This window comes from Bos mutus, chromosome 1 (assembly GCF_027580195.1).
Source record: "Bos mutus isolate GX-2022 chromosome 1, NWIPB_WYAK_1.1, whole genome shotgun sequence".
Lineage (NCBI taxonomy): Eukaryota > Metazoa > Chordata > Mammalia > Artiodactyla > Bovidae > Bos > Bos mutus.
The window spans coordinates 9480396-9502842 of record NC_091617.1 but is presented as its reverse complement, the minus strand read 5'-3'; the positions used below and the strand labels follow the sequence as shown (position 1 = coordinate 9502842).

At 42.7% G+C, this 22447-nt stretch overlaps 2 protein-coding genes across 6 annotated transcripts in view; one reads left to right on the top strand and one right to left on the bottom strand.

Moving 5' to 3' along the window:
• Positions 1-4388: 4388 nt before the first annotated feature.
• ATP5PF (ATP synthase peripheral stalk subunit F6) lies at positions 4389-12809 on the bottom strand. Of its 5 annotated transcripts, XM_014479080.2 has the most exons (5): positions 12181-12198; positions 11663-11702; positions 8000-8170; positions 5172-5296; positions 4389-4567 (listed from the first exon to the last, which is right to left on the bottom strand). In XM_014479080.2, the coding sequence occupies exons 3-5, from the start codon at positions 8161-8163 to the stop codon at positions 4530-4532; spliced, it is 327 nt and encodes a 108-aa protein (XP_014334566.1). In that variant the 5' UTR covers positions 8164-8170; positions 11663-11702; positions 12181-12198; the 3' UTR covers positions 4389-4529. The 5 variants fall into 5 exon arrangements, with proteins under 5 accessions (XP_014334566.1, XP_005898685.1, XP_014334567.1 ...); XM_005898623.3 differs by lacking the exons at positions 11663-11702; positions 12181-12198 and adding an exon at positions 11530-11654; XM_014479081.2 differs by lacking the exons at positions 11663-11702; positions 12181-12198 and adding an exon at positions 11541-11575.
• A 5809-nt stretch (positions 12810-18618) lies between these two features.
• Positions 18619-22447, top strand: part of GABPA (GA binding protein transcription factor subunit alpha) — a 31252-nt gene continuing 27423 nt past the window's right edge. Inside the window, 2 exon segments of the mRNA XM_070367435.1 lie at positions 18619-18918; positions 19724-19826. Coding sequence (XP_070223536.1) covers positions 19750-19826 — 77 coding nt within the window. The 5' untranslated portion in view covers positions 18619-18918; positions 19724-19749.

Sequence of the window (22447 nt, the reverse complement as noted above, 5' to 3'; positions counted from 1 at the left end):
GAGAGTTGGACCATAAAGAAGGGAGAGTGCCAAAGAATTTATACTTTTGCACTGTGGTGTTGGAGAAGACTCTTGAGAGAGTCCCTCGGACTGCAAGGAAATCAAACCAGTCAATCCTAAAAGAAGTCAGTCCTGAATATTCATTGGAAGGACTGATGTTGAAGCTGAAGCTGCAATACTTTGGCCATATGATGCGAAGAACTGACTCACTGGAAAAGACCCTGATGCTGGGAAAGATTGAGGGCAGGAGAAGAGATGACAGAGGATGAGATGGTTGAATGGCATCACTGACTTGATGGACATGAGTTTGAGCAAGCTCTAGGAGTTGGTGATGGACAGGGAAGCCTGGTGTGCTGCACTCCTTGGCGTTGCAAAGAGTTGGACACAACTGAGCAATTGAACTGAGTGACTTGATAAACAGCAAGCAGTCAGGATCTGGCCCAAATGCAGAGTTTTCCAACTGCCAGTGGACAAGCATTAAAAACAAAACATTTATCATTATAATTCTTAGAGCACTTTTTGTTTCCATAAAGTAAAATTGTGTTGTATAAAGGTTAGGGCTCTAGAATCTAATAGCAACTTTTGTTTTAATTATATCATTGACTGTTGTAACTAGATTTATTTTTAGTGGGGAGTTTAACCTAACTAAATCTGGAACAATTGTTTTTCAATACAGCCTTGCAAAGAGCTTCCTTCATCTCACAGTTGGTTTTGTCTGATTAGTCTACATTAAAAATAGCAGAAGTGTTCAATTTTTTAGCCCATTTAATGGTGCAGGGGAAGAGTCATCCACTTATTGTTGTTCAGTGAAACCCAGGAAACTACTCCCTCTTACTGTTTGTAGCTACAAGGCCAAAGCTTTAGCTGCTCAAGATGAGAATCTTGTCTCTCAGTCTGGGAACCTACCAGCTTCTCCAGTGCTAAAAAAAATGCTCTGAAAATAAAGTGCCGAAACTATTTATTAAACACTTTATATATAATGTTGTGGAGGGTGGGGTGGATAGAGGTGAGGGTATACAAAATCTCATTCACCTCGATTGTATAAAGAGGGCAATGTCCTCATTTTACAGATGAGGAGACCGAGATAAACTGAGTCAATGACTGCCAAGTTTACAAAACCAACTGAAGAGGCAGAGTCAATGTGACCCAGGTCCATCTGATCCAGAATGTTCTACACAAGATGTTTTTTCTCTGTTCTAGCATTCCTTCCTTTTACATTCTCACATTCTCCTCTCCAAGGACACCTTCCTTTCATTCTCAGTAATCTCTGGCCCATCCACTCCTGTCTAGTCTCACAGCCTGTGACGCTTTGTCCTCCTGCCCAGGTTAGAGTCATGGTGGGGAATTCCCTGGTGGTCCCGTGGTTAGGACTTGGAGCATTCACTGCCAAGGGCCCTGGGTTCAATCCCTGGTCAGGGAACTAAGATCCTACAAGCCACATGGTGCAGCCAAAAAGGTTTTTAAAAATGCTACAAATCCATTAAAAAAAAAAAAAAAGTCATTTTATCCCCTCACCACAGATACTCAAATCTTTAATCTTTTTTTCAAGATTGAAGCTGACCATTATAAATACATTTATATTACTACCACTCTATCTTTAATCATTATTTTTAATCTGTTTATTCAGAGACTCCATCATTCATTGGCACATTTTTAACTACTTTTATCTCCTCCTACTATCTCATACCTTTTGTCTTCTGGTATTTTCCCCCTCGATCACCCCTCTCCTAGGAGCAATTCCACTCTCACCATTCTGAAGGTTTCTTTGTTCCCTAGTCTCCCACTCCCCCACACCACCAGTTACCCTCGGATTACTCCCTTGAACACTGTCAACTCCCTTCTCGATTTTGACCCATCCCATTACTAAAAGCTTTCACTCTTTTCCTTTACTTAGTCTGACCAAGGTCTAATCATCTTAGCCTGAAATTCCAACTGTTAAATCACTCAGTTATGTCCCACTTTTTTTGACCCCATGGACTTATAGCCCACCAGGTTCCTCTGTCCATGAAATTTTCCAGACAAGAATACTGCAGTGGGTTGCCATTTCCTTCTCCAGGGGATCTTCCTGACCCAGGGATCAGACCCAGGTCTCCCGAGTTGCAATCAGATTCTTCATGGTCTGAGCCATCAGTTGGTCACCAATTTAAATTCAGAGGTCCCCCAATCCACCCCCACCCACGTTGTCGTATCATCACCCCTCCCTGTTCAGTTACACCCTCCACCGTTCCTCTTTAGTTGCCTTACGTACCCATTAAACTGAATTAAGGTCGTTTTACCTTAACAACCCTTTGTTTCTCCTTGACTTGGAGAGCTGCTGATTCTCCTAACCACAAGGTATGTAAATTCTAGTTACTCTTCAGGACTCAGTTCAAATTCCACCTTCTCTGTGAAAACTCTCCTTGCTGGAAGAAGTTTCTTTCTTCTCTGAATTTCCATAGCCTTTGATTGGTTTTCTTATGGCACTTCTTGATCTCCATTTAATACAGTTATATAGGACGGATTCCTTACCATCTGAGCCACAAGGGAAGCCTGAGACAGAGAATGAATTGTCCAAATTGTCTTTGTCAAAGCTGTGAGTTCTATTCCTTAACTCACTCCAAGGCAAGTAAAGAGAATTTTAAAGAGAACCAAAACTGCAACAATTGAAGGCACCTGCCAAATAGCTATTTGAGCAAAGGGAAAAGGTATCAAGGAATAGAGCAGAGGAAATGGTGAGGTACCTGTCTTCCCACTGTGTCTCAAAGTAAGGATCTGTTTTCGGTGGTCAAGTAGGCAGCTTGGAAAGTAGATGGTCTTGAGCCTTCCTGTCAAACACTGAAAGCAAACATCTGAAACAAGAGACTGTGGACTGTATGGCTGAAGTGGGAGTGGAGGGGAATCTGGAAGAGACGGGTTGGAGTGGACCTCCCATTTAAGGTAATCTGCATGACGAAAGCTTCTAGCCCACACAGCGCTCCAAGAACTCATACATTAAGCATCTAACCAGAGTCAGCACTATGCTGCCACACCAAGGGTAGCAACAGTCAGAGGCAGAAAATCCTACACTAAATGGAGTTAAGTGAAAACTGCCTACAACAGAAGCCCTCTTTGGTTAACAGTAGCACTAGACAGACACGTAACAGGCAGGCACATGTCCATTTCTGGTTCCCATACCTTTCCTCAACTCAAATTTGTCCTTTTAAGAGCACCGGGGCTCCCCTGGTGGCCTAGACGGTGAAGAACCCACCTGCAATGCAGGAGGACCCACGTTTGATCCCTGGGTGAGGAAGATCCCCTGGAGAAGAGAATGGCTACTCACTCCAGTATTCTTACCTGGAGAATTCCATGGATGGAGGAGCCTGGCTGGCTATAGTCCATGGGGTCACAGAGTCAGACACGACTGTGCAACTAACACTTACACTTTCACCAGGTTTAGATTTCAGCTAATACGGTATGCCATAGTAAAAATCTATTCCTTTCGAAGTGAGATAACCTAGTAAGACTGTTTTTTTCGACTTCACTTACAACAATCTCTAAAGTTTTACTAAAGAGACGTATTTATTGACACGAGAGAGTGTCAGATTTAAAAAGGCACAGTTGCCTTTTTTAAAAAAAAGAAAACTAAAAAATAGAACTGTCTACTTACTGAAATTTTGATGCACCTGCTCTCCCACTTATCTGGCACATCTACTTGATATTCCACCCACTGGGCAAACACCACCATACAGCTTTAATCTATTTTCAAGGAAATTCCTTTGTAGAACCCTCCTCTCCTCCACCCCCAGCATTCCTTGATCTATCTGCATAGCCTTGTAATAGATACAGTGACCATTACACTTTAAGGGGAGAGGAGAGAGGTGAGTTATTGGGATAATAAAAACATTTAAGACAGGAGATGGAAATTAAAACATAAAGTCAGTCCCTGGACATATTCACAGTCACACCCGAGTTCCCTGAAAAAGCTATCATCAATGATTTCTGAACCGTTTCTTCATATTCTGGGAGCAGGTGTGACATCCCCCACTGAGAACACTCCTTCGTTCAGTCAGGGTGGCTCCTCTCCAGCAGTAAGTCTCCAAAATAAACAGGACACCTCAACACTCTGAGAAGAATCTGCCAAGTTCGGGGCAAATGGTACTCAGTTAATCCAAGGTCTCCTTCTGTTTTCATATAACCAAAGAGGAGGATCTAAAAACAAAGAACTCGGGGACTTCCCTGGTGGTCCAGTGGCTAAGGCTCCAAGCTCCCAATGCAGGGGGCCTGGGTTCAGTCCCTGGCAGGGAACTAGATCCCACATGCTGTAACGAAGAGATCTCATGCCACAACTAAGATCCGGGACAGCAAATAAATAAATATAAAGTAAAATCAATCGATTAAGGAAAAAAAACAGAATTCAATACACTCAGCTGTATACCTAACATCACCAAATAATTTATTTGAAATCAGAATTAAAAGAACATTTGACAGCTATGAAATGTTTATTCTGTTACTTGTGGCCAGCTGTACAACTAATCTAGGACAAATTACCAGATCAATTTTACATTACTTCTTCAGGATTGTGGTTTCTCGACAACTTCGAACTTGGGGTCTAAAAAGAGGAAAGAAAGGTTCAAACTTAGTCATATTGCAATAAAGCATATTTTCTAAAAAACTTTAATATTTATCTCATCCATCTTCCAATTTTTTAAAGAAACATCTACACGTAAATATAACTTAAGATTTATTTAGGACTTAAAATGAACCAGGCTCTATGAATTTACATATATTACGTCATTTAACTACAACTAAGACGACAGTATGATCTTACCCAAATGTCAGATTAGAAACAAGGACCAGTTAACTATCCAGAATCCCAGAGCCCATAATGATACTGTCAGGCGTTTGATTTTAGGTCCCCACCGTTTAACCTCTATGCTATGTGATCTCTTCCAGTGGCATTTACCACAGTGCTTGCCACACATGCCACTGTCCTAATACCTTCACATGTTCAGTTCAGTTGCTCAGTCATGCCCAGCTCTTTGCGACCCCATGGACCGCAGCACGCCATGCTTCCCTATCCAGCACCAACTCCCGGAGCTTGCTCAAATTACATTCACGTGTAATTGTCATTTAATCCTCCAAACAACCCATGTAAATATTCTCTACTTAAAATGATCTCCCACAACAATGAACCTGTGATTACAAAGACTTACCTTCAAACGTGAAGTTAGGGAACGTATTCATGTCTGCTTTACCATACATTTGCTTAAGTTTAAAAAGCTCCCGGTCTAGGTCTTGCTGATATTCTGGGCCAGCATCAACAGGTCCTCCAGATGTCCTGTAGTGTACATGACCAAGTGAAAGTGTATTTTAAACATTAGTTTACAGAAACAAAATTAAGTTTCACAGATCTTCCGAGCGTAGACAAGAGCAGACTTTTCTGAAAGGTAACAAGTATTTCAATTTGAATGTAAATGTAAAATCAAACAATTTTAAATATGATGAGGGTTCACACAAATGAGGCAACTTCAAACAACATTCAAGGTCTGTCAGTATCAGTGTTATGAAAAGTCAGAATTTCTCAGCGTCTGAGCAGCAATAAGGTGTAAAGGCTAAGTCTATGCGCTTGGGGTGAATAACTGTTTGTTTTATTGTCAGTTCTACAATCTAGTTACTGTGTGAACTTGAGCAAGGCATGAAGCACTCTAAACTCTAGTTTCTACACCGACAACTCCAAAATCCTACCTGACGGTGCTGAGGGAATTCAGAGACTGTGTACATGTACCACTCGTGGGCCAGTGCCTGGCACACCGTGAACACGCAGTTATCTACTATCACTGTGCTTTAAATCAAACACCACTGAAGGGTTTAAGTCTGTAACAGCAGCCTATCAAAGAAGCAAATTACTTCCTATCCTCAGAGGTTTTACCATTTACAAGAAAGAAAAAGTAGCACTTATAAACATTTATGCCGAGAGGCAGTCAGTTTAACAAAAAGCTACTGGAGGTGAGGGGTCACTTTTGCTAAGCTCAACAGGCAGATTGCATTTTAAAAAGGTGGCATTTGTGAGAAACCATGCATTTGGGTCAGACTGTAATTTGAGACATTCTAAGACTCAAAAGCAAGGATGAGAAGGTGGGAAAGCATTGGCTGTATGTGGGAAATGCTAAGCAGCCTAGATGGAAAAGCTAGCAGGACCCAGATCACAGGAGGCCCAGAATGTATAGTCTGGGAGTCTGTATTTTGTTTGCTAAGCAATAAAATGACAAAATTAAAGAGCTGTGCTTTGTAAAGATAAACACAGCATCATGGATCAGCTGGGCTTCCCTGGCGGCTCAGATGGTAGAGTCTGCCGGCAATGTGGGAGACCTGGGTTTGATCCCTGGGTTGGGAAGATCCCCTGGAGAAGGGATACCCACTAAAGTATTCCTGCCTGGAGAATCCCCATGGACAGACAAGCCTGGCAGGCTATATAGTCCATAGGGTAGAAGAGTTGGACACAACTGAGCGATTTTCACTTCACAGACCAGCAATGGGCCAATTAGACCTAATTAACTATTTGCACAAATTCTTGTTTGTCATAATGTTACTGCCCGTTTAACAATGAACAATATAATAAAAAAATTATAAGTGAAAATTCCATCAAGGCTAGTATTTTCACCTATGCCTATGATAAGGCATAGGATCTTATTTGTTATTTCCACAAAAAAATACTAAGCCAGCTCTAAGAACTTGTTAATGATGTTTCTTGTCATGGACTCAGTTTTCTTCTATATCAGTATGTACAACAGAAACTTTCTATGATAACAGAATACTCTGTGTCTGTGCTGTCTAACATGGTAACCACTAGCCATATCTGGTATTGAGCACCAGAAATGTGGCTAAAAGGCAAATGAGGAATTGAATTTTTATTTATACTCAATTAGAATTTGAATAGTCACATGTGGATAACAGCCACAGAAATATATAGCACAGTTCTAGACAGAGCCTTCTAACTGGACACTTGATGATTGACGATCATTGTCCAGTTCTTGGATCCACAAGCTTTTGGAAACATTACTCTTCCATGCCACCTTTCAAATGTACCAGCTAGAAAAGAGGATTCCTTCCAATAAGTTCCCCAAACACTGAATGTGTCAGTACCTTATCACTTAATCTATTTTACCTTCTATTATATTTACTTGCTTACAAACTTTCTACCCTCTTAGACTTAAAGAATATTATGGAAATGCCAAGTGGCTTCTTTCTTTGTAGCCCACCATTCTCAATAGTCCAGTGCTCTGCATATGGTAGACAACTAAATAAAACTCTGAACTAATCTGTATCACTTTCCCAAAGATTTTGGGGTTAAATCTGATGATGGCTAAGGTCATTAATCACCTTCAAAACTTTGCGGTTCTGTAATTAGGTTTTCCCTGGATTTGCTTTATGCCATTTCAGAGTCTTCTGTCTTTTGACAGTCCCAGAAATATATTAACTATGGAAGTAACGTTAAAGAAAAAAATGCTGTGCTTATACATTTCTCCCCAAATCAATTTAGTGGTCCCAAGATCACTAAATTGAGAGAATATTCTGAGTATATTTTCCCCATAATTAGTTTTATGACCTTAGGATAATCATTGTCCAAGGGGCTTAATTTTCTCAAATACGGTTCCTAAATGATTTCTAAGATCCTGGTATGGATCTTGTATGAATTGTATGGATCTTGTATGGTATACCTGTATGAATTGACTCCAGTTTATAATAAATGACATTACAATGGGGATATATCTAAAATGGCACTAGATTTAATGCAATCCTCCCTGGGAATTCATAATATAAAATTTGGGACTTAAAAAAAAATATATCAAGGTCCTCATCTTTTTCTTTTGGAGCAGCTAGTGAACCTGTACCACAGGGATCAACTCAGTGAAGGTCTTAGACACTTTGAAACGCCAAGTAATTCTTTACCATCTCAAAACGTACATACTTTGAATATGCACATTAACACCAAGGTTTGAATATGCACATTAACACCAAGGTCTGTGATCTACCCACTTACTGTCGCTTAGTTCTATATTCTCTAATCTTGTCCACAAAGAGTTTCTGCACAGGATCAAGCTCCTTATTAAATGCCACTGCTGTAATACCAATGTTCCTCCTCCAAGAGACTGAGATTGCAGACTGAACAGCAGAGGACAACCTGAAGAGTCTCTGAAGAATCATGGTGATCCTGTTATTGGAAACAAGAACCAGCATGTGAAGATACATTAAGATTGACATAATTGTAAAAGCCCTGTAAAAGTGTTACAGTGGGTACCCAATTCTACTAAGTGCTACAGAACTCAGTGAATACTAAGAATAGTCACCTGACCAAAGATCCTTTTCCCTCTCTACCCCTCACTGCAAGTGTTCTGCTGCTCAAGTAAAAGGCCCTGGGATCTAGAATTCAGAATCACTCAGGCCTGCATGCACTCCACTAGGTCAGATGCAGAAAGAAAGCACAAAATCAGGGATGGGGTGTTTCTTCTCCACGAACTTTTTAGTCTTGACCGCCCACCCTCAGCAGAGAAACAGTAATACTGGTTCCAAAATTAGCCTACCAGGTTCCCCTGACTCCCTCACAAGGCAAAAAGGGATATGAACAGGAAGCCTGGAGACAGCTGCCTCAACCTCAGTTTGCATTTCACAGGCCCACAGGGAGAGAAACTGCTCCGCCTGGTACAGCTGCAGGATTCCAGGCATTCATGAATACTGTAAAAACCAGATCTGAGTCCAAAAGAACCAGCAAGAAAAAACAGCAAGGGAGTCCAAAAAAACAAAACACACAAGGGAGTCCACCAACAAGAGAGGGAAAATCAAGCAGTACAACCTCATTATATGCAAACAGGAATTCCAAAAGAAAAAGAATAAGGAGATCATAGAAAAATTAGAAGAAACTGCCCCAGATTAATAAAGGGCTGACCAAGCCATGTTGGAATGATAGAGTCACACTTCGATATAGCCTGGTCAAACTTCTGAACCTAACACGCTAACATGATTCCCCAGCTCCCCAAATGACTTAAACAAGCACCGTCACACCAAACTGTTAAATTTAACACTACTGCTCCAAGTGTGGTCTGAGGACTCTCAGTAGTACAGTGTTAGTGCTCCACTATAGTATCAAAATTGGGAATAAGCATTTAGAAACTTTTACAGCAATCTGACAGAGTAATTCATACCTGCAGAATTCAATAGTGAAAGTGAAAGTCGCTCAGTCACGTCCAACTCTTTGCGGCCCCATGGACTACACAGTCCATGGAATTCCCCAGGCCAGAATACTGGAGTGGGTAGCCTTTCCCTTCTCCAGGATCTTCCAAACCCAGGTCTCCCGCACTGCAGGTGGAGTCTTTACCAGCTGAGCCACAAAGGAAGCAATTAAGAGTTCGTATTTTGTGTCTCCATGTTTTGTCTTTCATCTACTACATTTTCCAGTAATTCACTTTTACTGGATTCTTCAAAGAATCCACAAGGGCCAGGGGGAAAGTGGCCCTTTACTAGTGAGAGTTGGAAAGCATTAAGCTAGAAGACTGAAGAGTGGCACTGCAGTTCTCTAATCGCGGCGGGGATGTCCCACAGGAAATACCTGGCAATGTTTGAAGACATTTTTGGTTGTCCTGACAGGGCGAATGTTACTAGCCTCTAGTGGGTAAAACCCAGCAGGCTGCCAAAATCCTGTAACAACAATAATAGCACCCTCCCCACAACAAAGAAATATTTGGTTCAAAACGTCAATAGTGCCGGGAAGCTCATGAAATCGCACATAAAAAGACTATCAAAATCAATCCTACAATCTACCAAATATCCTTCACCTACAGGATGAAAGAAAACTATTTGAATGACCTTAAGGTGCTACTTCCCTGGTGGCTCAGGTGTAAAGAATCTGCCTGCAATGCAGGAGACCCAGGTTCCATCCCTGGGTGGGGAAGATCCCCTGGAGAAGGGAATGGCAACCCCCTCCAGTATTCTTGCCTGAAGAATCCCATGGAGAGAGGAGCCTGTGGGCTATAGTCTATGGAGTCACAAAGAGTCGGGGACACAACTGAGTGACTAACACCCAAGGTGCTACTTAATATCATTCTCACTTCACACATACAGAAACTGTGGCTTAGAGGTAAGTACCTGATCCCAGGTTACACAACAGAATCTGACAGGACACAGATACATTTTTAAAATTGTGCAACTCAGTGTATATTTTCCCTTTTGGCAACATAAACACAAACAACACTTTCCAATAGGGTCACCCTAACATCTGTTCAGACCTAGGTATTCTGCCAAGTACTTCCATACATATTCTCTCCTGGTACCCTTACAGCAATCCTGTTAAGAAACAGAGCAAAGTATTCTTAAGCCTCCTTCACAGATAGTAAGACAATATGCAAGACAGTTTATTAATGATCCCCAAATCACACCTAATTGTGCGTGGTCTTCTTCCTGAATTCCAAACCTATACATCATCATCTCTCATCCTTTCAGAAGTCTTATCTTGCTCTCGAACTCAATTTATCTAAAAAATGAACACATAATCTCACTATCAAAACTTGTTCCTTTTCCTCTGTTTCAGTTTTTTCCCCAAAGATTGAATATCTATTGAGAAACATACATGTTGTTACACAAATAGGTATTGACGTGTCCTACTCTTTACTACCTCATGGACTGTAGCCCACCAGGCTCCTCCATCCACGGAATTTTCTAGGCAAGAGAACTGGAGTGGGTTGCCATTTCCTTTTCCAGAGATCTTCACGACCCGGGGATCAAATCCGGGTCTCCCGCATTGCGGGCAGACGTTTTACCGTCTGAGCCACCAGGGAATCCAAATAGGTAATATAAAGTATCAACTATGATTAAGCCCTCTATTCAAGTACTATGCGAGGCCACGCACGCCAGCTATGACAGGGATTGGACATACGCAAAGAAATTGGGGAAAGCAACAGCTAGAAAAGAACACAGCAGAAGAAGCGGCCCTGTGCTGAGAGGGAGCATGGCTCTCCCGTTTACAGTGACGACTGGCCAGTCCAAGGTTAGTGCTCTCCTCCAGGAAACCGTGATGTAAAACAAAAGCTGCTTAACCAAATTTCAGCACTACCAACATCTTTAGGTGGCGTCCAAACTTTTAAGATGACCATTGTCTTTTTCTCTCAAGTTCTATTCCTAAATAGTTCAGAACCACCTCCCACGCGTCCGGGATGCGCAAGCCTGGCTGCAGACCGGCCCCGCGGACATGACCTTGGGCTGCCCCAGACGGGCTGCAAGTCCACGAAGCGCCGGCCTCCCTGCAGCCCGCGCCACCCTCCCTGCAGCCCGCGCCACCCTGTGAGCCAGGCTGGCCCTCAGAGCGGGATTTTCTGGCTACTTATTGAATCTACAGCAAACTTCAAGGCCGAAAGGCGCCGAGGTCGAAAATGACCCCGGGCCAGGCCGTGAAGGCGCCCCGGGATATAAGACTGCTCTCTTTTCCAAAGTCTTAGAGGGAAAAGGGCATCCCAGACCTCGTGAAGAAACCCAAACCCAAGTCCCAAGAGGCCACGTTAGTCCAGTTACCCTCCCAGTCACCTTGCACTCACTGCCGAACCGCCAGCCACCGCCGCCACCGCCCCGTTCTACTTCCGGCCCTGGCTCCGCCCCCACCCGCCTACCCGCCATCGCAATGCATTATGGGCCGCCGTTTCAGACGGTCGACACTCACCGGACAGGAAGCGTCTCGGAGACACTCTGCGACCGGACGGCTGTAGGTGAGACAGAAGCCAAACAGGAGGAGGAAGTGGAGGGTAAGTGCTTCCGGGTCCTCTAGTGACGCCTCCGCCATCTTTCCTTCGCCCAACTTGACCCGCTCTCTTTTTCCCTCTCGGAAATCGTGTGGTTTACGCATGCGCCCTTGGACTGGCCTGTCCCCTAGTTCAGTCCCCCGGGCCCCGAGTCAGCGTCCTATTCCTTGATTGACGGGGGAGAGGGGGGGTTGTTGAGGTATACGATTGTGCAAAGTGACAGTGTAAAACAAAGCGAACTGGGGCGTTGCTGCTCCCTTGTGCCTCGTGAGCCTCCGTTGCCTTAGGCGTCCGTTTCGCGCAACCTGCTGGGAGTTGTAGTCCCGAACCCGGGGGTGCCTGGGAGGTGGAGGGGGGGTTGTTGTAGTTTCTCTGCGCCGTTTTCGCGGGAAGGGCCCAGGGGCCTCCCACTTCGAGTCGCGGGAGCTGCGGGTCTTACCGGGAGAGACGCTGCACGTGGAGCCCGCGCCGCTGCGCTTCTCAGCCGGCTCTGGAGTGCGGGCGGGGGCGACGGGGCCGAATCCGGAGCGGGTGAGTGCGGCCGCGGGGGAGGAAGAGAGCGCGGGCCCGCGCGGGCCGGCTTCGTTCCGGGGCCTTCTCCCCCACCGCGGCCCCCCCGCGGCCGCCTCTGTGTTTTGTTTCCGCTGGTCCCCGGCGCTGTGACTCCCATTTCCGTTCGTGGAGACTTGAGGGAGCCGGGTGGGGAGGGGCGGGGGAGGCTGTGCGGGGAGGGGCGGGGGGCGCGCGGCGCGGGGCTCCGCGAGGCCGCGCGCCCCCGGGGCCCGGGTAGTTCCTGTCACCTCTCGCCGCCCCCTCCCCTCCCTGTGCCTCTTCTCGGCTGTCCGCCGTGCTTCGCAGCCGCCGCGGTCGGGACCTGATCCCGACGCCCCTGGGATCTCACAGCACGATGCCATATCGATCTTCTTGCCAACTCAGCGATGCGCTCTCCCTTCGGGTCCAGTGGTCTTTCTAGAATTGTTTTACAGTTGCGTTAAAGCCATCTGTTTAATGTCTGTGGAGTCCATTGGGTTTCTTTTAAAAACGAGGAAGTGAGACGAGAAAATGATGGGTTAGTGTGGCTTGTCAGCTTTTTAAGTGTGTTTTTGCAGGCTGGAAGATAAGCCAACAACGTCTTTGTGTTTAGGAATCCCGGTTTGATTAGGTTAACGGCAGGGAGGACCACGCCTAATGTTGCACTGCAAGAGATTAGTGATTTAGAAAGACTCGCGGTAGTTCTGAGTCTTGGAGGCGGCAAAGGTTTAGAAGGGTCCACGTAAGCAAAGAACTGGGCAGGGATAACGTTCTTAGGTATTGTCTTAATGTCAAAAGAAACTGGGTCAACTAGTTCGAAAGTGGAGGGAACAATGAGTTATCTCTCTCTTGGGATTTGATCCAAGCTTTCCAGCCTTAATTATTTTGAGACAAATTCTGACGCTAGATGGACTTATGTCAGTTTTACCTGGATTGTGTCTACAGGAGCAGTGACAGGAGGCTTGTATCATCTTAAAATAAGAATCTAAATAATGAGCTAGGTGTTTAATGGAGGAGCAGCAGGTGGAGGCTGAACAATTAAAACTGTTGACTTACCTCCCTCCAGCTTTTATTTATAAAACTTCAAGTCTAAAGGAAAATTCAAAAAATTATGCACTGAAATTGTACAAGGTACACGTTCACCCCCCAGAGACGCCAAGTTTGCCACACTTTGTCCATACTTGCTTTCTCTCTGCATATGTACACACAGATGTCTGTGTTTACTTTTTCTTAGCTATTGACTTTTATCTTTAAAAACCAAAAATGTCTTTTTTCTCAGACTATTTAATAGTATTTTTTAACTTGAGAAAAACTCCCAGATTACACTTGTATTTATTTATCCTTCATTTACTTATTGTCCTTCACTATGAAAAATTATTCTGAACTCTTAACTAATAACGTGCTCCAATGGAGAATAATCCTCAAGTTTATCTGTGGCTTTAAAAGATAGTGGTAAATATAACTATTTTAAAGAATACTAGCCTTTCCTGGAATTTTTAGTTAAATATAAATTTGTATTCGTTTTGTGAAGTGTTCTGAAAGCAGGTTAGGTTTAATCCAGGAAAAACCAGTGTCAAGGGACATTTTCCTGTGTGGAAAGTCTCCAGGTAATGCTGTCTTCTCCATTTTCTTAAGTTTTGACGTAGAATCCTGGGCAGTTGGCTCCAGGAGAAGAGCTAAGACCCACTCGAGCAATGACAGCAAAGATTTGGACAGCTTGCCAAATGTCTCCATTGCTTCTTTAGGCTTAATTTAGAGAATTGAGAAAGAAGATCAATTCAGAGACTTAAGTAACACAGTGTTTTCCAAAAGTGTATTGGATTCATACCCCAACACCCCCTCCCCCACCTTTGGCACCTTTTGGAGACTGATCTCTAACTTTTTTGAAAGATCACAGTATAAATTTTTTTTAACAACTCTCTGTCTTAGTGTTTCTGTCAAGAGGTGTGCCAAGTATCCTTGTTGATCAAAGCCCTTTAGGGCCATTTCTCTGGTAGGTACAGAAAACTGGATTCATCTTTTAGTGGGTGTAAGACAAAAGACACAATCAAGCCAAAGAGCAGGAGAAGAGATTTATTACTTAGAGCAAGAAGAACACTGTGGGATCTTTCCCAAAGCAGCAAAATTGGGAAAAGTCTTAAGCTAAGGGTACATGCATATTTATGAAGGAGCTTGAAGAGGAGAGTTCAAGATAGGATTGGGGCAGAGGTTGACAGCAACCAAGCTTTAGTTGATTGAAGTCACAAAGGTCAGAAAAGATCAATATTATCATCCTTTGGGTTACAGTTGATCTAGTGGTTGCCACTAGAGGAGGGTTTAAATTCTGCAGAGCAGCTCAAGAAAGTGCTTCAGGCTAATCTTTACCATGGAAACAGAACCTGGAGTTTTTATACTGATTTACTATCTTTGCTATTGTTATTCCTTAAGAACATTATTACTGAGCTGTATTCAAGGGTAAGCATTGTGGTTAGGCTTAGATCTCAAAATGGCTTAGGACAAAAATGGCTTCTGTTTGTCAAAAGCCATGCCTGATTCTTCTTTTCTGGGGACCTCCTAACCTATCTGCTTACGGTGCTTTCTTTTTTGTTGTTGTTTTAAGTGTTTATTTGAATTTTGTTGGTCATGCTGCATGACCTGTGGGATATTAGTTCCCTGACTAGGGATGGAAACCATGCCCCCTACATTGGAAGCATGGAACTGTAATCACTGGACCACCAGGGAAATTCCTAAATTTCTTTTCTATTTTTCTGAAGTCCCTAGAAAATTCACTCGTTTTAAAAGTTGATTATGGAAATGGGAGTGGACTTGCGCGTGGACCCTGAAAAATAAAACAAATGACCCTTTTAAATGCTGTCCTGCTATAATATAAGCCTTAGTCCATTTCTCACTTTTTTTTGTAAGGTTTTTATCCTTTGTGTGTTCATTATCTCTTTGTTTCTGACTGATACTAAGGTTCCATAGTGTGTTTCACATTTTCTTGCATCTGCAGTACTCTCATCACAGGTTCGTGTATTGGCTCCTGCTTTCAGCTGTCTCCAGCAAAGCTACCTTTAACATACTATTATCAATCACTGTGAGAATGTCTCTGGAATGCTTATCTAAGGGCAAGATTGCTGGGTCATAGGTATAATCCCTTTATTTGAGCAAGTGCTGCTAGCTGTTTCTCCAGAGTAGTCAGTCCTGTCTGTCTTCAATCAGCAGAGGCAGGATCCCTGTGCTCCAAGGTCCCTGCTGCTCTTTTCAGTATTCAGCATTCTGATCTTTGCCACACACACACAGAATAAGGTGAATAGCTTGAACGTGAGCATCTCCTCGTGTCCTTAGCCATTTTGGTTTCTCTTTAGGTGAGTTTCCTTCTTTACCTACTTTTCTACTTTGTCCTGACTTGGGGGGATTATTATCAACTTGTTCACTGTGTATTCCAGTAACTATTTCCTTATCATATATGGATTTTGGAAATGTCTTTTTCTACACTATATCCTGTCTGTCGAACATAAATCTTAACTTTTATGTAATGAAATTATCAGGTTTTTTTCCTTATGATATATGTTTTTGGAATTTTAAGAAATGAATGCTTTTTCAAGAAATGAATCCTTTTTTATCCACAAAATTCCACCACTTTCTTCTGTTAGTTTTATAGCTTTACCTTTCACATGTAAGTCGTCTAGATTTCTGGAGTCAATTATACGGTGTGAAATGGTTCTCATCAGTCTGTTCAGTCACTCATTTGTGTCCGACTCGCTGCGACCTCATGGACTGCAGCCCACTAGACCTCGCTGTCCATCACCAACTCCTGAAGTTTACTCAAACTCATGTCTGTTGAGTCGGTGATGGCATCCAACCATCTTTTCCTCTGTTGTTCCCTCTCTTCTTGCCTTCAGTCTTTCCCAGCATCAGGGTCTTTTCCAGTGAGTCAGCTCTTTGCATCAGGTGTTCAAAGCATTGGAGCTTCAGCTTCAGCATCTGTCCTTCCAATGAATATTCAGGACTGATTTCCTTTAGGACTGACTGGTTTGATTGCCTTGCAGTCCAAGGGATTCTCAAGAGTCTTCTCCAACACCACAGTTCAAAAGCATCAATTCTTTGGCACTCAGCTTTCTTTATAGTCCAACACTCACATGACTACGGGAAAAACCATAGCTTTGACTAGACGGACCTTTGTCATAAAAGTAATGTCTTTGCTGTCTAGGTTGGTCATAGCTTTTCTTCCAAGGAGCAAGCATCTTTTAATTTTATGACTGCAGTCACCATGTGCAGTGATTTTGGAGCCCAAGAAAATAAAGTTTGTCACTGTTTCCATCGTTTCCCCATCTGTTTGCCATGAAATGATGGGATCGGATGCCAGTCTTTGTTTTTTGAATTGAGTTTTAAGCCAGCTTTTTCATCAAGAGGCTCTTTAGTTCCTCTTCACTTTCTACCATAAGAGTGGTATTATCTGTGTATTTGAGGTTATTGATATTTCTCCTGGCAGTCTTGATTCCAGCTTGTGCTTCACCCAGCCCAGCATTTTGCATGATGTACTCTGCATATAAGTTAAATAGGCAGGGTGACAATATGTAGCCTTGATGTACCCCTTTCCCAATTTGGAACCAGTCTGTTGTTCCATGTCCAGTTGTAACTTGCTTTTTGTCTTACATACAGATTTCTCAGGGGGCAGGTAAGGTGGTCTGGTATTCCGATCTCTTTCAGAATTTTCCACAGTTTGTTGTGATCTACACAGTCAAAGGCTTTGACATAATCAATAAAGCAGAAGTAGGTGTTTTTCTGGAATTCGCTTGCTTTTTCTGTGATCCACTGGATGTTAGCAATTTGGATCCCTGGATCTTCCCTACCCAGGGATTGAACCCAGGTCTCCCACATTACAGGCAGATTCTTTACCAGCTGAGCCACAAGGGAAGCCCAAGAATACTGGAGTGGGTAGCCTATCCCTTCTCCAGCAGATCTTCCTAACGCAGGAATCGAACTCAGTCTCCTCCATTGCAGGTGGATTCTTTACCAACTGAGATATAGGGAAGTCCAAAAATGGCAACTGTTTGAAATACAGGAGCCCCAAGGATCTGCTCATAGATGAAAGTTGCTCAGTTGTGTCCAACTCTTTGCAACCCCATGGGCTGTCTTTGCAGTCTATGGAATTCTCCAGGCCAGAATACTGGAGTGGGTAAGCTCTTCCCTTCTCCAGGGGATGTTCCCAACCCAGAGATCGAACCCAAGTCTCCCGCATTGCAGGCAGATTCTTTACCAGCTGAGCCACCAGGGAAGCCCCTTTGGTTTTTATAACATTCACTTATTAAACACACTTTAATACAGTGCCTACAAAAGGAGCGGCACTGTTCAAAGTTCTGTGTATACATCTGTCAACAAATACGCCTTCCCAGGTGAGCTTATGCTGTTCTATAAGGTCCCTACTGGGTTACTGCCACCGGTGTTTTGCTTTAGTGCTCATGTTGAATTCCAGTTTTAACACATAGTATCAATTAAGAAATAGGCTTTATGAAGAAAGGAAAGACTGACTAGGCTGTGGTCAGCAAGAAAGAAGAACAAAAGCCCTTCATTCTTCTGTCATCCCAAACAAAACCTGCTGGGGCCTAGGCATTCTGCTGGATGTGCATGATGTGTATCTGTTCCAGTGGGGAGCCCCATCCTCTTATTATTCTTCTTTCTTGTCATGGAGGAGCTGTGAGAGGAGCCTTTATAGTGAGGGAGAAATCAGATCATTTTTATACCGGAAAGTCTAGATTCAGATGCCAGAATTTAGAGACTAAGTTATCAGAAAACCAGCTCCCCAATAGTTGGAGATTTTTGGACCTGAGGAGAGTTACAACCCTCTCTAAAGTGGGAAAGAAGACTTACTAGTTTCCTAGAACTACAGTAACAAATTACTACAAACTTAGTGGCTTGAAAACACCAACTTACTATCATACGTTCCTGAAGTCAGAAGTCTGAAATGGGTCATTCTTGGCTAAAATCAGGTGTTGGCAGAGTTGTATTTCTTCTGGAGGCTCTGGGGGAAGGCCTGTCTCCTTTCTTTTTCCAGATTTTAGAGACTGCTTGTCTTTCTTGGATTGTGGCTCTTTTTTTTTCATCTTCAAAGCCAATCACAGCCAGTCAGTCGTCCTCACTTTGAATCTCTCTGGATCTCTTTAGATTCTTCCTCTCTAATGATTCTTGTGATTTCACTGGACTCACCTGGATAATCGAGGATGATCTCTATTATAAGGTCAGCTGATTAGTAAACGTCCCAAGAAGTGCAGTGGTAAAGAATCTTGTCTGCCAGTGCAGGAGATACAAGAGATGTGAGTTCAATCCCTGGGTCAGAAGATCCCCTGGAGGAAGAAATGGCAACCCACCCCAATATTCCTGCCTGGGGAATACCATGGACAGAGGAGTCTGGCAGGCTACAGTCCGTGGGGTCTCTAATAGTCAGACACAACTGACCGACTGAGCATGCGTGCAAAGTGAAGTAGTAACAACCTGCAACTTACATCATAAACACCTTGGAAATGGCCATAAAGGAATGCCAACATATGCAGCTATTTTATACATTACTTAGCATTTTATAAAATTATAACGTTTTAGTATTGGTAGTGCAAATGGTACAGAATGGCACATAATGTATCAATGGTACAAAAATCAATGGAAGTTTAATGTAAGTAAAATTTTTATGTGTGAGAATTAAAAACTGATGTAATAGTTTGATTAAAAGGTATAAAACCACATCTGAAAAATAATCATAAATAATTCTAGTGTGTAATCAGGGCAATAATTCACATATCTGTGATTTTGTTACTTTATTTTGCCATTTGAGAATATTGTACTGGCATGTATAAGGTATGTAATTTGTAACATAAATCATAGCTTGGGTTAATTTTTAATTAGCTAATTTTTAATTTAGCTTACTCTGTCAATAGTGGTTTACAGTAAACTCTGCTAATAAACTACAGCTTTTTAGCTGGACAGTTGTAAATTTTTCAACTCCATGTTGATCCCCCTCACCCCCGCCATGCTGTGTGGCATGTGATTATCTTAGTTCCCTCACCAGGGATCAAACCCACGCCCACTGCAGTGGAAGTGCAGAGTCCTAACCACTGGGAATTCCCATGTTGATTTTTAAGGTGCAGGTTTAAATCTGTTATTAAGACCGAACTGCTGTAATAACCGTCGACATGCCTTTCACTTGATTTTGAAGTAATCTTAATTAATTTGTTGACTGAGACTAGGGTCAAAAACATCCCAGTAAATCCAAGGGAATGATATTGATGTCATGTCAGACTGGTAAACACCATTTAAACAAAAACTGGTTTATAAATATTGCTTGTGGATTTTCTTTTATATGTGAAGATTGCTTCCTCCTCTTCTGCTTACCCTCGGGTTTTATTTGAATTGGGTCTTTACTTCTTGTGTAACGTGTCTGCTTATGCGTTTCAGAATGTCTTAAAATTTAACTCTTGTAGGGCTGAACTTTTGAAATACTTCAGCCATGACGAAAAGAGAAGCAGAGGAGCTGATAGAAATCGAGATTGATGGAACAGAGAAAGCAGAGTGCACAGAAGAAAGGTTGGTATTTTTTTAATTTACTATTTTTTATATTATCAACATGCCTAATTAAAATAAGAATAGCCAAGTTCTTTGAGGACCTTTTTTTTTTAATCTTCCCAACTGACCCCAGCATTTTGAGGGATAATGTATTGCCTTTTTCCTCTGACTTAATGGCTTTGTAGCTGGAAGGAAAAGATAGTTTTAAACTAAAGATGGTAGTAAGCATAGGTAATAATGGTCAAGCAATTGATTGTGGTGGTTTCTACCCTTCGGACACTGTTGGATTCTTTTTCCTTTTGTCAGTGCTGATTTCTTTTATTTCAGCAAGAGTTTAATTCACAGCCAGAACTAGTTCAACAAATAGTAACTATCAGGAGTACATCAATAAATGAGACTCTAATCTGCCCTGGTAGAGACTACCTTATATTTGAAGAAACACACAGCTGTATGAGCCATCATCAGGCAGGCAGGCAGGCAATTCAGTTGCTTAATCCTGTCTGACTCTTTGCGACCCTATGGACTGCAGCAAGCCAGGCCTCCCTGTCCATCACCAACTCCCAGAGCTTGCTGAAACTCATGTCCATTGAGTCAGTGATGCTATCCAACCATCTCGTCCTCTGTTGTCCCCTTCTCCTCCTGCCCTCAATCTTTCCCAACATCAGGGTCTTGTCCAGTGAGTCAGGTCCTTGCATCAGTTGGCCAGAGTATTGGAGCTTCAGCTTCAGCATCCGTCCTTCCAGTGAATATTCAGTACTGATTTCCTTTAGGATTGACTGGTTTGATCTCCTCGCAGTCCTTGGACTGAAGGACTCTCAAGAGTCTCCTCCAGCACCACAGTTCAAAAGCATCAGTTCTTCGGTGCTCAGCTTTCTTTATAGTCCAGCTCTCACATCCATACACAACTACTGGAAAAACCATAGCTTTGACTAGACGAACCTTTGTCGGCAAAGTAATGTCTCTGCTTTTTAATATGCTGTCTAGGTTGGTCATGAGCCATCATAGTACTAAGCATATAGAGAAGTGAAAGGTGTTAGTTTTTGGAATAGTAATAGAATACTGCTTACTCCATTAAGGAAGGTGGGCAGTGGTAATGAGTTCAGGATCCAAGGAGAGAATATGACTGAAAAGAGGGATTTGGGAGTCAAGGACAAGGAAGGTAATCACTAATGGTCCTAGTTTACTCTGGAAAGCAAGAGCTGAGATAATGTAGTAAAAGTAAAAGGGGCTGAAGAGTGCTGCAGAGCTTCAGTAGAACTCCAGTGGGAATAGACAGATTACTAAGGTTGAGTAGCTTGCTTAAAGTTGAGCGTGCAGCTGAGATGAAAGACCTAAATTGTTTAAAAATTACTATTTTATTGTGGTAAGAACATTTAACACAGTATCTGCCCTCAGTAAATTTTTAAGTGTACCATACAGTATTGTCAGCTGTAGGCACAATCTTGTGCAATAGATCTTTTGCAACTTTTCTGTCTTGCATAATTGAGATTTTTGTGCCAGTTAATTAGCAGCTCTTCTGCCCTGTGGCCATGATTACTCATGAAGCCATGGTTACTCAGGCCACTTCATCTGCTCAGGCAAGATGTCTTGCTCTGGCTCAAAATACAAACCTCGTTTTAGTAACCCCCCACCCTGTCCTCGCCCATCATGCCCTGGCATGGAAACATTTTCCTGGCCAAAAAGGTCTAAAATACCTTGATGTGACTGCACAGGAGACATTAAGTTTTGAATGGAGCTTTTCAGCATGTTTGATTATGCTATTTTCTCCAGCAGAAGAAACAATAGGCTGTATATACATACATACATACACTCATTTATGTAACACGTTACTCCAGAACTTCACAGCTTAAAACACCCAACAGTTATTCTTGCACAGAGTTTCTCAGAGTCAGAAGCCCCTCATCCAGTCAGTTAGCTGCTTGGTTCTGGCTCAGAGACTCTCAAGAGCTTGCAGTTAAGCTGTCTGTCTGGGCTACAGTCATCTGAAGTGTTGGCTGATGGTAGCATATCTGTTTCTAAAATCACTCATAAGACCGGTGACAGGACCATTCACTTCCTCAGCATATGGGCTTCTATGTAGGGCTGCTCGCCACATGCGGCTGGCTTTCCCTGAAGCAAATGGTCCGAGGGAGCATTCACCAGTGTCTTTTTAAATAAGTTAATCTAAGAAGCAGTACTTGTGTCACTCTGCCGTAGTCCTTTGGTCACACAGTCCAGCCTTGGGACAGTTTGGGAGGGAACTGTAAAAAGCTGTAAATATTAGAAGGTGAGGATCATTTGAGCTGTCTTGAAGCCTGACATGAGTATATTTATGTTTTTGTACACACATGTATGTATAAATGATCCACAGAGTGTAAAGTTTTTACTGTTTGACTTCGTAGAGAAAACCTTTGTTGATGTCTCCCGTAAGAGGTTGGTAGTTACTGTGATTGTAGTTACTGTTGACTTGGGGAGTAGCTATGTGAAACGAGCAGTTAGAGTTTCTAGCTGTAGCAGAGTGCTATGCAGGAATGTTGATCCAGTGATGTGAGATCATCCACATTTTCTCAAGGGAAATTGGTAATCAGATTTTTTTATATGGATCTCCCAAGGTTTAAATGATGGCAACAGAATGTTAAAAAATGTTTTAAATGTTGATCCTA

Excerpts from the sequence above, each read along its gene's own strand:
- ATP5PF (XM_070367456.1), bottom strand. The coding sequence starts at position 12,655 with ATGGCATCGTGCTGTGAGATCCCAGGGGCGTCGGGATCAGGTCCCGAC. Across the intron at positions 12,081-12,180 it reads CACGTGCAGCGTCTCTCCCG|GCACCCCCGGGTTCGGGACT; the intron begins GTAAGACCCGCA and ends TCCACCTCCCAG.